General features: G+C 45.3%; 1 protein-coding gene across 1 annotated transcript; it reads right to left on the reverse strand.

The window, feature by feature from the left end:
• Window positions 1-439: 439 nt before the first annotated feature.
• Window positions 440-10,321, reverse strand: GORAB (golgin, RAB6 interacting; the record flags this gene model as incomplete). Its single annotated transcript, XM_080699549.1, has 4 exons — window positions 440-584; window positions 3,611-3,712; window positions 6,175-6,529; window positions 10,261-10,321. 4 exons carry the CDS (start codon window positions 10,319-10,321, stop codon window positions 440-442), a joined length of 663 nt encoding a protein of 220 aa, XP_080555675.1.
• Window positions 10,322-15,654: the final 5,333 nt, after the last annotated feature.

Genomic DNA, 15,654 nt, shown 5'->3' on the forward strand with positions numbered 1-15,654 from the left:
CTTAAAAACAGAAGAACCAGATCTCACACCGAAGAAAGCTTAGAGTGAGAAGTAGGGTCGAATCCGCTGAAGACTGTGCCAGGTGATTAAGTCTTTGTGGTAAGAACAGACTCAGTGCTTGAGTATCAGTTTGGGAGCAAGTCACTCAGACACTTAACGTTGCTAGATCCTGAAAGATAAGCAAGCGTCCCAAACTTTACACAGCTGAAGGTTTACTAGGAAGAGTGAGTGTACAGAAAACCGCAGGACGCGCACACAGGCACACGAGCAAGGTTACCTGGTAGCTTGGATTCGGGAACTCCAGAGAAGCAGCCTTGGATCAGCAAGGAGGCAGCAGGCAGTGCCAGGCGCAGCTACCGTGACCCACAAGAAGGCCCGCCTAAGAGCGCGGGCCCAGCCCATCCTACACATCAGACGGAGCACGGCCGGCTGTCCCCACTCACCGTGCACAGGAGTAGTCGAGGCTGGCCTGATCGATGCGATTCCTGAGGATCCCGATGTCCGCGGATACCAGGTCATCCACGGCCTGGAGCTCCTTTTGGATCCGCTTCAGCTTCACGGTCTCTGCCTGAGTCCTCCTCGATCTAAACAGTCGAGAGGCATGAGTGGGCAAGAGCAAAAGAGTAAAACCCAGTACCCATCTGTAATGCAAAGTTAAGAACCCAAGAAACTGTACATTTAATTATAACTAATTGTTTTTTAAAAATCAGAAAACTTGCCAGGTGCAGTAATGCACGCTCCTAATCCTAGTGCTTCAGAGATGGAGACAGGAGGATTGCCAGTTTGAGGCCAGCCTCTACACCTGTTAACGAGACCCCAGCAATTTAAGTGAGACTTGTTTCAAATTCTACAAAACAAGGGCCTGGGTATAGCTCAGAGGTATAATGTCCCGGGTTCAACCCCCAGTATAAGAAAAGGAAAAATAAATCAGAATTAAGAATGGGCTGAAGCCTGGCATGCGAGCGCACGCTTGTAATCCCAGCATGCGGGAGGCTGAGACAGAAGGATCGCGGTTAGCAACCCGCCTCAGCTACTTAGTCAGGCCCTTTGCAACTCAGTGAGACCCTACTTCAAAATAAAGAATAAAAAAATAGGGCTGGGGTGTAGCTTGGAGGCAGAATGCTCCTGGGTTCCATCCCCCATAATGCAAAATATGTTTATTATAATTTGAGAAGTATTCGCTTTTAAACGAGAGATTGAGTGTTATTTGAGGGAGATAAAGTTGAGTTGATTGAAGCTGAGCATGGTTGTACACACTTGTAATCCCAATACTTGGGAGGCTGAGACAGGAGGATCACAGGTTCACGGCTGGCCTCAGCTTCTTAGTGAGCCCCTCTACAACTTAATGAGATCCTGTTTCAAAATAAAGTATAAAAAGTAGGGCTGGGGTGTAGATTAGAGGTAGAATGCCCCTGGGTTCAATTTCTAGTACCACAAAATAAATAAATAAATAAATGCTACAAACATGTTGGTATAGCTCTAAGACTATATTTTAGGTTTTTCCTCTAGTGCTCCCTTTTCACGGATGCATCCAACACAGTATTCCAAAGTTTTAAATTCTTCTAAGTCTATTTTCATTTCTGATTCTTACCTGTCATGAAGAACTGATGCCTACATTAACTATTTCTATGTCTGAAACCAACTATTTGTTTTTATTTTCTTAAGACCCATTTCCCATACTTTTATTGCTTTGATTCTTGTTCTCCAAGCAAAACTATAGGTTTCAAAGTTATCTGTGGGGCTTAAAACTAAACCAGTGTGTGCTTCCCTTGTTTGAAAGCACGTCCAGCTTTAGCCTCCCGCAGCCCTCTCACTGACCAACCGCAAGCATGACACACTGAGGCAGCAGAGGGATCAGTACCCAAGCAAAGCTCATCACGAGTCCACTCACTCCAAAGTGCCCCCCACAAACCCACAGTGAAGCCACTGCGTGGCGACCTGTGCTCCCGACAGCCGTGCTCTGCGGCCGGACCCTGCCTCGCTGCCTGCACACATCCCTGACTCGAAGGACTCCGCTATCTGTGTCTTATTCATTGTCCTGCGCTGCCTACGCCTCCATCTGTGGCAGTGCTTCCCATCTTAAGTAAGCAGCACCAGTGCTAATCTTTGCAAGTCTCTTTGTAAAATCTGCAGTAAGCACTCTCCCGCTTTCTCTAGATTGAAACCTACTAAGATGATGTGAAAATAATCACTTGTTGAAGATAAAAAGGGGAGCTGGTCTTTCACACAGTAAGTCGGGAACTGCATATTTCCTATACTGCATGAGAGACCAAGATGCACTAGCAGAGAGGGGGAAAAAGTAACTCAGATCCACACGTCCCTCTGGCAGGTGAGATTCCAAATGCTCTTGTACCACCTTCCTCTCACCTCTACCCATGGCCCTGCAGAGACTCCGGCCTCAAGCAGCAATCGCTTTGCCAGACGCCCTGGAGGTTTAAAAAGAAAAGGCCACTGAATACTTGCCTGCGTTCCATCCCCACTATTCTCAGCCATTGCTCTATTTCCTAAGGCCTTGGGAGATTAGAGACCACCAGCTCAAAGGGCAGCAGGAGTGTGTGGAGGGCGGGTGGGGGGGCCCAAAGGGAATGCTGCTGTTTGGAACTGGTACAGGAGTAAAGATGTGCTTTACGTATTTATTCTTGTTGGCCCGTGGACTGAACCCAGGACCTGTGCTGCAGCCACGCACTCTACCCATGACCTACTTCCCTAGCACTTTATTTTATTTTGAGACAGGGTCTTGCTACATTTAAGGGTGATCTCAAGGTTGCAATCCTCCTGCCTCAGCCTCATGAGGAACTGGGATAACGTGTGGACAGCACACACAGCTCAGCACAGCAAATAAGAAGGAACACTGGGAGGTGTGAGAAAAATCACAACGCACACTCACAATGTGAGCTGGCTCATAATGGTTCCCCATATCCTATTGGGGGAGCGAGGTCAATTATTTAGGGAGGCATCCACAGGAAACACAAGGTCTACGACAGGAGAAGTCACTTGTACAGTATCTTTACTGCTCTACAAATAGATGACTCGGGGTTCTCCACATCAAATTTAAAACTTGCCTTTGCTGCTCATCTATAAAGACTGACAGCAAGTTACTGTTTCTGTTATGAATGTGCAGAAGATGACACTGAAAACCCCAGTGCTGGTCCTTCAGTTCTAATTACAACTGCATTTACTGACTCGTGATCTGTGCTGAAGAAGCCCTCCTGCTAGATGTGACGGCACATGCCTGGAAGCCCACACTCAGTGGGGAGGCTGAGGCAGGAGGATCCCGAGTTCTAGGCCAAGCTGGGCGACTTAGTGAGGATCTGTCTCAAAATGAAAAGTAGAAAGGGTTGGGGATGTAGCCCAGTGGTAGAGTTCCCCAGGTCCAATTTCCAATACAGACAGAGAGAGAATTTAAAAAAAAAAAAAGGCAAATCTGCTTTAATAAATTAAGACTAAAATTAAAATTAAACTGGAATTTGACTATCACTTATAAAGCAGAGCTTGTTTAGTTAGCCTTAGAAGTGATAGTTATAGAGAAAGCATCACTTTATTAGAGAACACATATAAAACACGACAGGCCTGCCTGCAGGTCACGCAGCCCCGAGTTCCCGCGCCTCACCTCTCTGCAATAGCTTTAGCCAACAGAGCCTTCTTACGTTTATTTTTCTCTTCCATTAGTCGCTGTTCTTGTTGGAGGATTTCCCAACGAGATTTTTCTTGCCTAGGGAGCAAAAAGGTATAAAAATGAATTTTCCAAAGAGCCTGGTACCCTCTCCCACACCTTACCCGGCTCAGTTTCCTATGTATAAAATTTAATCAGACAGATTACATACATTTTCTTTCAGAAGTTCTCTTAAAAGAAACCCATCTGCAGCTCATTATTCTGTTTTAGAAGGAACAGACTATGATCTGAACGAAAAAGGATTACGTAAACTGGACCTCTGACATCCGTTACATGTACAGAATCTAGGAACCCACAAACTAAAAGCAGTCTACGCCCTGGCACTTTTAAAAGAGCACAAAGAAACGTGTTTAAGTTAATTATGCATTATATGCAAAATGGAGATCAAATAAACTGCTCTGCAGCTGATGTCATGCCCTACCTTTAAACGTTTTCTATAGCGAGAAGTTCCCACCAACTTCACGTTCTTAAGACAACAATGTTTATTTCACATATTTTCTTTCAATTTGCTCACTTTTCCCCCAACTCTTAAAACATTTTAAGACAGAATAAAGCACTATGAGCCAAAGCCAATGGAACTGGGCTAAAGAAAAACTTCAAAGATCTAAAAACATATTCTGTCTTCCCTCTGTCCAATTCTGAAGGAAACATATTAAAACTTCCATACAGTCATAAATTGGATGTCAACTCTAATTAAACAAGGTGATGGCGAGTGCTTCACCCCGTCACTCGAGCCGCCCCTCCAAAGCCTCTGTCCTAAGCTCCCCATCAGCTCCTCCAGCCTCCAGCCCCCGGCTGGGCCCGTCACTTGGGTCAGCGTGGCACCTCCCGCACAGGCCTGCGCTCAGCTCCCTGGCTCCCTCCCTGGGGATCCTCGGCCAGGCCGTGCCTCCCTCAGGGCCTTGGGTAACAGGCTGGCTGCGTCAGGGAGCCTGCCCGCCAGCCGGCGACTCCCCCCCAGGGCCTCTATGGCCCCTCGACCTGCCCTTTGACTCTCACACCGGCTCGGGGTCAACCTAGAGGACCCTGTAGGTTACAGTGTTCCTTTTTCTTGCTTATAACCCCAGAATTTCTCCTTTTCATCAATGGCTCCTCAGATTATACGTCTTCTATGAATATTCTCCCAAGTATCTAAAAATGGAGTAATTTTCCTGATACATCCAATCTGAATCATACAGCTCAATTTAAACTCACCCCCACCAGTCTAAGGCTTTGGTTGGTAAACTACAGGTAAAGATATTTAAATGCAAGCGCTCTTTCAATGTAGGTCTCATAATGCACGTGGTTTTATATCTCTTGTTAAAATGAGTTCTAATCCCTAAACCCTGGTGAGTAGTAAACATTTAAACTGTTACTGATTCAGGATGAGCAGTGATTAGAAGTCTCTCTGAGGCTAAAAAACATGCAAGATATTCTGAAAAAAGTCCTATGGCAATAAAAACAAAAATAAATGTTATCCTTTCTCCATTATTAGTCTGTGAATTCACACGTCACACAATGGCAATTAAAACACAAGAGTGTGGCTAAATTAAATTACGCAGGTTGTTTCTAATATAAGCTCATTAAATATAGAATGAAAAGAAACCCAGCAATGCAACCGAATTACACAATTAGCCCCTCAGGCTCCTGCACTCTCCTTCGCCTGTCCCTTCATAAACAGCCTTCTCTGGCCAATGGAGATGCCACCTGGAAGCTGAAGAATGGCTTCAATTTGGGGCATGGTGCGATGCCTACAAGAATTGCTTCTGGTGAGTATAAAAGGCAAAAACTTGCCAGGCCATAGAGCACACCTATAATAGCAGTATATGGGAGGCGGAGACTAGAGGATCGCAGGTTCTAGGCCAGCCTTGGCAACATAGCGAGGTCCTCAGCAAATCAGTGAGTCCGTTTCAAAATAAGAAACAAAAGCCGGGCATGGTGGTGCACGCTTGTAATCCCAGCATTTGGGAGGCTGAGACCAGATGATCGCAGTTCATGTACAGCCTCAGCTACTTGGTGAGGCCCTTTGCAACTCAGTGAGACCCTGCTTCAAAATAAAGAATAAAAAATGGGGCAGGGGTGTAGCTCGGAGATTGAATGCTTCAGTTCCATCCCCAGACCTGCAAAAAAAAAAAAAAAAGAAATAAAAAACAAAAACAAAATAGAGTTGGGGGTGTAGCTCAGAGATAAAACCTGATCTCAATGCTATTACTCACCAGGTATATTAGCTTTGACGATAATATCTTTTCTGAGTCCCAGAGAAAGCACAAACAGTAAACACATGTTGCAAGGCTACTGTAAAGACTGAATGACAGAAAACATATAAAAAGCCTAACAATGCCTGGCTTATCATGTACTTAGGTGGCAGCTACATTTTAGTAGTTTACAGGTCACATTTCTAAGCTTGAATATAAGAGGAAAAAAAAAATATTAAAACTGACTGACTACTTAACCAAAAAATACTTCCTCAAAGTCCAATGGAGGTACAAAGGTTCAGTCGAAAGTCTCATAGACTTACTAACAATTCCACTTTCTTCTCCGATGGGCAGTCTGGCTTTGCAGGGAGAACCTCTGCATTCTGGTGGGTGCCATGGGAATTCTCAAGTCCTGCTCCCCCCGGCCGATGCTCAGTACCCTGCATTTTGCCATGGCCAGTGGGAGCAGTGAGTGCTGCGGGGCGAGGAAGAGCCGGGGGAGGAGAACGTGGGCTCTCGGGGTCAGAACGGGGCTTTGGTGCCGACAGCAGCTGCCCCGGAGGCGATGAGGCTGGCTCATCCTGAAGTCCGAGTTTCTGGCTTTGCTCTAGAAGGGCTTTTTCTCGTTGAAGTTGTTGTCTAGTTTTCTTCCCAGGGAGACGGCGCTGTGGTTCAAATGGATCTACATCAAGAGAAATGAGGGAAAATTCCTTTGTGTAAGCAGCAAGTAATTAAAATTTCTCTAAGAAAATAAAGTACTGACATTGGACTTTGATAAAAATTCTACAGGTGCTTCTACACTATTCTCTATCTGGAAAGCATAGGAAAACCCAGCCCATCTTCCTATGGAATCCAACAGTTCTCACATTGTACTACTAATACTCAACCAAAACTAACCTGGCTCTCAATTCATCTTCACAACAAGTCTACTTACTCCTGAGTTAGGCCTTGGGACACAAAGCAAGGTTGATTGCATAACTATCTAAAAACTGACTGATTAAACTAGGTAGACGACTAACTTCTCTGGTGTCTTACATTTATCTTGTGGTTCTGTCTGTTTTCCTGAAACAAACTGGTGGTTCATTTTCAGATGAGATTCTACTCTTTCCAATTTGAACAGTTTTAGGGGCAGTTTGATGCCCAGGCAGACACTAGAAGAAACATTTGGAGTAAAGTCTCATTCTGGGGATGCTAGGTAATTCTAAGTTGTTTTCTTCCATCTTACAAAACAACTGGAGGTTCTATGCCCTAATGTCTAGCCAGGCTCTAATCAATGGGTTCATAGTAACTGTAACAGCTCCTTGAGCAAAGCAGTGGAGGAAGCTAAAACTGGGGAATTTTTTTTTATACATAAACTAAATAATTTTACTTCTATTCCACTTTTGAGACTGTCCATGTCACTGTTAACCTCTACTGTACACAACTGGACAATGTGACTCATGTTCATACTCTAATAAGATTTATAAATAATATTCTCTATAAAATGCCTGGGAATTAAAATTATGAGTTCTTTATTTTATTTTATTTTTTGGTGGTACTGGGGTTCCTGGAAACCCTTCTGCCTCTGGGCTACACCCCCGGACACCTATTTATATTATTTGGAAACAGGGTCTCCTAAGCCAGAGCAGCTGGCTTCGAACCTGCGCGATCCTCCTGTCTCTGCCTCCCAAATGCGGGGATTACAAGCGTGTGCCACCACGTCTAGCTAAAATTATGAGTTCTCTAAAAGAACAACTCAAACAAGACTTTTATATTCTGCATATTGACCTTTGAAGCAACACAAGCTTATTACATAAATTTTACAAAGTAGAGTTAAAAGTTTCAAAGCCATGGTCTCAGCTGTTTAATTATTCAATACCGTAGTTTCTCTATCTGTTAAACCAGTTTAAAACTGTCTGCTCTAGTTAACTCATGGAATTCATGTAAGAATTAAATGATATATATATTAAACATTTTTTAAGAAGATAGAAGTATTACATAGGACATGGTAGTACATGCCTGTAATCCCCATCGCTCAGGAGGCAAAGGCATGAAGACCACAAGTTCAAGGGTAGCCTGGACAACTTAGGGAGACTCTGTCTAAAAAGGGGGTGGGTACTGGGGATGTAGCTCAGTAACAGTGTTTGCCTAGAAAGGCTGAGGCCCTGGGTTCAATCCTCAGTACCATAAAATAAAGAGGAAGAGCAGGAAGAGGAAAAGTAGGAAGAGAAAAAAATGGGGATGAAGACAGAATTATAGAAAGTAAATGTGATTGTTAACTTTGACAGAAACACAAAGTATCCTTCTGTATCTTGCAATGGGAACTTATTCTGGTAGTGATCTTTAGTCAGAAGATGTCAGGGCCTATTTAATTCCCAAATGAACTCAAGAGCCGAGTTAACAATTCCTCTGCAATTGAGTTACTACAGTTCCTATTTTATTTTGCCTTGTTACAGAACCTACATAAAAGATTAAAAATGCTTTTTTTTTTTTTTTGAGCCAAGCATGGTGGCACACACTTGTAGTCCCAGTACTTGGGAGGCTGAGTTAGGAGGATCCTATATGTTTGAAGCCAGCCTCAGCTACTTAGTGAAGCTCTCAGCAACTTAGTGAGACCCTGTTTCCAAATAAAATATAAAATAGGTCTGGGAGTGCAACCCAGAGGTAGAAGGCCCCAGGGTTCCATTCCCAGCACCACACACACACACACACATAAAAAAAAAACCCCACTTTTTTTCACTCATACAATAAAAAATTAGGCCACTTAAAAAACAAAACATACAGTTTTACATACTGTGTACAAGGGATGAAATATCAAGGAGACTGAGGAGCAGAAGTCTAGTGTAAAGGGAGCCATCCACGGTCACCTCCAGTCAACTGCAGCCACTAAAGAATTCAGGTCACTGTAGCCAGATATTTTTATTTTCACAATTAAAATTTATATTTTTATATAGACAACCTGCATTTTTAAATAAGGAAACTATCAACCACAGAAATCTAGATTATGTTACCTGGGGGAAACAACTCTGGGATTTTAATGGTTTTAAACAATGGCAGTTTATTTCTTACAAATGCCATGTGCTAGCTACAGGCCACAGAAGAGTTCTGATGGCCAGCTTCTCACTGGTGTGGTGGCGCACACCTATAATCTCAGTACTTGGAAGGCTGAGGCAGGAGGACTGCAGGTTTGAGGTCAGCGCAGGGTAACTTAGCAAGACCCTGATTCAAAATAAAAAAGGATGGGGTTTACTTCTGTGGTAGAATATCCCTGGGTCAATCCCCAGGAGCCCCCGTACATCACTAAGGATTATCTCCTAGCATTCATTATTTAAAAAAAAAATTAAAGATTGCAAAGGGAGAGTGGGATAAAAATGCCAGTGGGGGAAGGTGACACAGGCCTTTAATCTCGGCTTCTTGGGAGGCTGAAGCAGGAGGATCCCAAGTTCGAGGCCAGGTTGGGCAACTTCAAGAGATCCTATCTCAATGTAAGAAATAAAAAGGGATGGGGATGAAGCTCCGTTGTAGGACGCCCTGGATTCAGTCCCCAGTATCACACATAAAGAAAGTGAATAGTACTGAAATTTCTAAAGAAGAGCAAAAAGACGACTAGATATCAGAAATATTATGAAGCTTTGAGACGTGTATCTGTGCAAAGGGTATTTATGGCCAATGGAACACAATAAAGAGCTCAGAAACTGACTCACACTCCACGATGGAGGCAGCACGGCAAAGAAGCCACAAAAAGTGGGGAAATGTAATGCACGGGCATGAGGAAAATGGTTATCTACCTGAAAACGGTAAAGCAAGACCCATTCTTTACCCCAGCCACAAACGACCACTCTTAATGAGTAAAAAGACTAGCATCTTCTGCACCTTACAGCAGGCGACTGCTTCCTTAGGGCACAGACATGTTGGCGATTGAGAAAGGATGACAGATCTGAATGCATTCAAATCAAATCGTGTTTCCAGCACACAGCAGCCGCGGAGGCCTGTGTGGCCGCGCCTGCGACCTCGGCGGTCACCCACCAGCGCGCGCAGCCAGGCGCTGGGCTCTGCTGCGACCTCCCGGGCAGCGCGGCGCCACGGGGCCAGGGCCGGCCTCCGCGGAGTACCCACCACCAGCGCCGCAGGGGTCGGCGGGCTCCGAGCGCGGGGCTCCAACCTCCCGCTCCTTCCGGCTCCCCGGCCCCGCCTCCCGGCCTCCGGCCTCCGCCAGGCCCGCGGCCTCCCTCCAGGCCCACGCCCCGCAGCGGGCTCCCGCCCCGCAAGGCCCAGCCGTCCACGCAGCGGCGTCCCGCGGCCACCCTGAAGCCCGAGCCAGCGCAGAAGCCGCTCCCCGCGGCCGCCCGCCCGCTTCCTCCACGGCCATCCCCTCCAGCCGCGGCCCGCCTCCGCCAGGACAGACCCCAGGCGGGGAATGGGCGCGCCCGTCACCTTGGCGATGCTTTAGTCTCTTCAGCTCCTCCTCAGAGAAGCCGGCCCAGCCCTGCGCCATCCGCCCGGTGCCCGCCACGCACCAGGGACCCGAGCTCCGAGCAGAGTCTGCCAGCGCGGCGGGCGGGAACTTCCGGGTTCTTCCTGAACCGCCGCCGATCAGCCAATCAGCGCGGCCAGCTCCGGACAGCGGGTCCCACCCGCTTAGAGGTCCGTCTTCCTACCAGGCTGGGTGCGGCTCTGCAGGCCCTAGGGTGAGGTGTTTTCTTTCTGCTTCTTTCTTTTCATTGGTGTATTGTATTCATACATCTTAATGGGATACATGATGGTGGAGACATATATGTACACATCACCCAATTAGCCCTTACCCAGTTCTCATCCCATTCCCTCCCCCTCCCTCCTTCTCATCTTTGGCTTAGTGATTGATATTGATAGTTTGTTAAAGTACATCATGTGCATTAGAGAATTTCTTCTTCCCCCCTGCCATCCCCCCAGTTAGATGGCCTTATTTGCTCCTCTAGAGAATCTCCTTCTTCATCTAGAGTTCCTCCTATGACCTATTTTCTGTTGATGGACATCTTGGCTGGTTCCATAGTTTGGCAATGGTGAATTGTGCAGCTATGAACACAGATACACATGCATTAGTTTGGTAGTTTGGTTTCCTTTCTTTTGGGTATATACCCAGAAATGGTATTGCTGGATCATGCAGTAAGTTTGTTCCCATTCTTCTGAGGATCCTCCATACTGTTTTCCAAAATGGTTGCACTAATTTGCAATCCCACCAACAACGTATTAGAGTTACTACTTCTCCACATCCTCGCCAACATTTGTTGTTTGTGTTTTGAATGATTGCTATTCTAGTTGGAATTAGGTGGAATATCAGGGTACTTTTGATTTGCATCTCTGTTATTGCTAATGATGTTGAGCATTTTTTCATGCATTTATTGACCATTTGAATTTCTTCCTTTGTGAAGTGTCTATTTAGTTCACTTACCCATTTTTGATTGGGTTGGTTTTTTTTAGTGCTAAGTTTCTTGAGTTCTCTGTATATTGTACATATTAGTCCTCTATTGGAGGAGTAGTTGGCAAAAATCTTCTCCCATTCTGTTGGCTATCAGTTGAGGTTATTGATAGTTTCCTTTGCTGTACAGAAGCTCTTCAGTTTCATGCAATCCCATGTATTAGTTTCCTGTGTCTTTGGGGTCTTGTTGAGAAAGTTTTTATCTGTGCCTATGTGTTGCAGTGTTGGACCTATGCCCTCTTCAAAGAACCTCAAGGTCTATGGCCTAATTTCTAAGTCTTTGATCCATCTTGAATCGACTCTTGTGCAGGGTAAGAAAATGAGATTGATTTCCATTTCTCTGCATATGGTTAACCAGTTTTGCCAACACCATTTGTTGAATAGGCTTTTTTCCAGTGTATATTTTTGGCTCTTTGTCAAAAATTAATTGGCTGTAATTGTGTGGCTTTGTTTCTGAGTCTTCTATTCTGCTCCATTGCCCTGTGTATCTGTTTTTGTGCCAGTACCATGCTGTTTTTATTTCTATGGCTCTGTAGTGTAGTAAAGTCAGGTATTGTAATTCCTTCTGCATAGTTTTTCTTGCTGAGAACTACTTTGGCTATTCTGGATTTTTTGTTGTTCCATATGAATTTAAGGACTGATTTTTCTATGTCTGCGAGGAATGATGTTGGTAATTTAATGGGCAGTGGGTTGAATCTGTAGATGACTTTTGGAAGTATGGCCATTTTGATGATGTTTATTCTGCCTATTCATGAACATGGAAGATCTTTCCATCTTCTAAGGTCTTCTTCAATTTCTTTTTTCAATGTTTTTTGTTTTTTTAATTTTTTAATTTTTAATTTTAATTTTTTAATTGGTGCATTGTAGTCTTATATCACATTGGAGTACAAGACTTGAGAGGATATACAAGCACACATCATCCAATTAGCCCTCATCCAGCCCCCATCCCATTACCTCCCCCCCCTCGATCCCATGCTTGTTTGGTGATTAACTTTGATACATTTGTTTATGTACCTCCTGCATTTTAAAGAGGCTCCATCCTCCCCTATTCCATATCCTCTGATTGGTCACCTTAGTTGCTTCACTATAGGGCCCTTTCTATAGCTCGACCTCTTCCTGTTGCCCCTTTCCTCCTAATTATTGCTGATTAGGGGAAGCATCTGGTATTAATTTTCTGCGATATTTCTCTGTGCATGCCACGTTGCAAGTACCGACCCCACTCTTGATGGCCCCAGCAGTGGCCTGGCTACCCGGTGGACTGATCCAGACCTCGCTGGCTCAAGCAGCAGCCTTGCCTCATGGGAGGCCCCAATTTTGGTCTCGCTGGCCCCGACACCAGCCTAACCCCTCAGCTGGCTCCAATCCCGGCCTTGGAGGCCCCAGTAGTGGCCTTGCCTCATGGCAAGCTCCGATGCCAGCCATTGGCCCCAGCACCATCCTAACCCCTTGGCTGGCTCCGATCCCGGCCTCGGAGGCCCCAGCACTGGCCTAGCCTCACAGCAGGCTCCGATCCCGGCCTCGCTGGCCCCAGCACCGGCCTCACCCCTCGGCAGGCTCAGATCCCAGCTGCGGAGGCCCCAGCACCGGCCTTGCCTCATGGTGAGCTCTGATCCCGGCCTTGCTGGCCCCAGCACCAGTCTAACCCCTCGGCAGGCTCCGATCCTGGCCTCGGAGGCCCCAGCACCAGCCTTGCCTCACGGCAGGCTCCAATACTGACCGCTGGCCCCGGCATCGGCCTAACCCCTTGGCAGGCTCTGATCTCAGCCTCGGAGGCCCCAGTAGCGGCCTTGCCTCACGGCAGGCTCCGATGCCAGCCATTGGCCCCGGCACCGGCCTAACCCCTAGGCTGGCTCTTATCCTGGCCTCGGAGGCTCCAGCACCGGCCTTGCCTCATGGCAGGCTCTGATGCTGGCCGCTGGCCCCAGCACCGGCCTAACCCCTCGGCAGGCTCCGATCCTGGCCTTGGAGGCCTCAGTAGCGGCCTTGCCTCATGGAAGGCTCTGATGCCAGCCGCTGGCCCCAGCACCGGCCTATCCCCTCGGCAGGCTCTGATCCATTTTTGCCACGCCCTGCCTCCCTTGGACTCTGCGTGATCCTGCATGCATGACGTGGTGCACTTCAAGGAAAGCAGCCCTGAGGGATGTTTCCTGGTCAGACTACTCCTTGTTCTTGAATGTTCTTTTGTAGCTACTGTCTTTTGGTAATGATTCTATTAACTTTTCACACACATGGCTCCAGTGATGCAGGACGAGGTCCCAGAATCAAGACTGTGGGAACAGGTAAAACTGATTCCGTGGAAGATAAATTTTCTGGTAATATGTCTGAGCCCTCAGACTCCCCCTGCCTTGCTCCAAGCTATAATAAAATTGGCTAGAGAAGAAAGAGGGGATTTTGTCACATAAGTGAATATATTACAACAGCAAGAAATACTTTAGGAAAGCCCCAAAGAGAACTTAGTCATACAAAAAGCTTAAGCAGTTAGAAGGACTGCTTAAGAACATTATTGGGAATAGGTTGTGGCAACCCCTAGGGAGAAAAGAGCTAATCGGTGCCATTTACTGGAGACAGGGGATAGATGAGGTAAATGAACTTAAGAGAAGCTCTTCGATGGATAGGAAATTGATAGGTAAAAACACAGTATGTAGGTTTTTATTCTTAGTTAACTCCCCTTTCCCATCCTGATTGGCATATAGTTTTTCTTTTACCAATTACTACGACAGGCATTTTTGCTTCTTGTTTTAGATTAATTATGAGAATATTGTACTTGGTTAGCAAGATCAGGGAGGTTTGAAGTAGCTTATCCTCAGCTGTTCTTTAACTTCAGAGACCACGCAGATTTCTTTATTAGACCTATATGAGACGTGATTAAATACAATATACATTGTTTTTAAAGTTCTTTTTCCTCTGACAAAATTAATGTTTTAAGACACTCGTGATGCTTGTGATGTTGTGGATTTCTGTAGTAATCTATTATACATTTATTAAGTTATGATCAAATGTGATATGCATTGTCTTTTAAATTTTATTCCTTTTGCAGAGCTAAGGTTTTAAGGTGCTAGTGATATTTACCTAATGTCTTATAATTCAATTATTAAGTTGGGGAAATGCAGAATGCAATACTTTAAAGTGCTCTTAACTTTATACAGTTTAAAGTAACACTTAAGTCTTTTTAAATGGGTTTTTTAATTGCTGGTACTAGGCAGAGGAGGACATGGACGAAGCCTAAGGAATGAAAGGTTCCGAACTAGTTAAAGGAGATTCTACAAAAGGTTGAATTCTCCAAAACTCTGGGTGTGACTCCTGTCCTTTCTAGAATTTGCCCTCTAAGGCCACCCACCTGCAAGGCCAGGGGCCTGGTCTTAATCACAAGGTCTGGGGCTGATCTTAATCACAAGAACTGTGATGTTACAGGTCTTCCTTTTGTCTTGTTTATGATTGGTACTTTGCATGTCCTTCACTTAATACCACACTATTATTCTTTGGTGTTTACACTTTTCTACTAGGAATTTCACTGGAGAAGGGTATATGAATCTTGGTTTTGGAAAATAAACTTTGTCAGTTGCATGAGAGGCAATTGTCCGAGTCTGTCATTTCAGGTCTCTCCCTCCCAAGTCCCGGAGACGAATATCCACATTAGCGCCATAAATAGGGACTTGAAGGAACACCGTACAGAAGAGGGAGGGGTCCGCTGCAGAAGCAGCAGCAAAAGCCGAATCCTTGCCCACTTTCCAAGACCCAGTCCCAACGGTCCCGTTGCTCTGGCCGAGCTGGTCCGTTGCACATTTTATTCAGAAACAGGGTCATGCTAAGTTGCCGAGAGCCTCAGTAAGTTGTTGTGGCTGTCTTCAAACCTGTGCTCCTCTTGTCTCAGCCTCCCACATACTGGGATTACTGGCATATGCCACCATACCTGGCACCCTCTTATCCCTTGAAGCAATGAGCCGAGGAGAGCAAGGAGAGAGCTCAGAGGAAAGTCAGGGGAAAATGAATGCATGCACAAGTCTTTATATATATTTGTACTGTTTTGTGTATCAAAACAGCAAAACCTCATTTTCTTGGCATACATTTGAAAATCTGAGGTGTGACTTTCAGATTTGGTCTTCCAGTAATAAATACACAAGTAGACTGGACGATAAGGGAATAGATTGGTCAATAAAACATGTAATACATAAAACATAATAATATGGTTTTAAATATATAATTAGACTAGACAACAAAGGAGAAGTTGGGACAATAAAATATATACTGACATGATAATAAATGTATGAGTAGACTGGACAATTAAGGAGATTGAACAATAAAACATCTCACCAAGGAAAGAATGGAAAGGGATAACTTTAGTTGAGTGATCAGAAAGGGGAGATGAACCTGTC

This window comes from Muscardinus avellanarius, assembly GCF_963383645.1.
Source record: "Muscardinus avellanarius genome assembly, chromosome: 7".
Classification (NCBI taxonomy): domain Eukaryota; kingdom Metazoa; phylum Chordata; class Mammalia; order Rodentia; family Gliridae; genus Muscardinus; species Muscardinus avellanarius.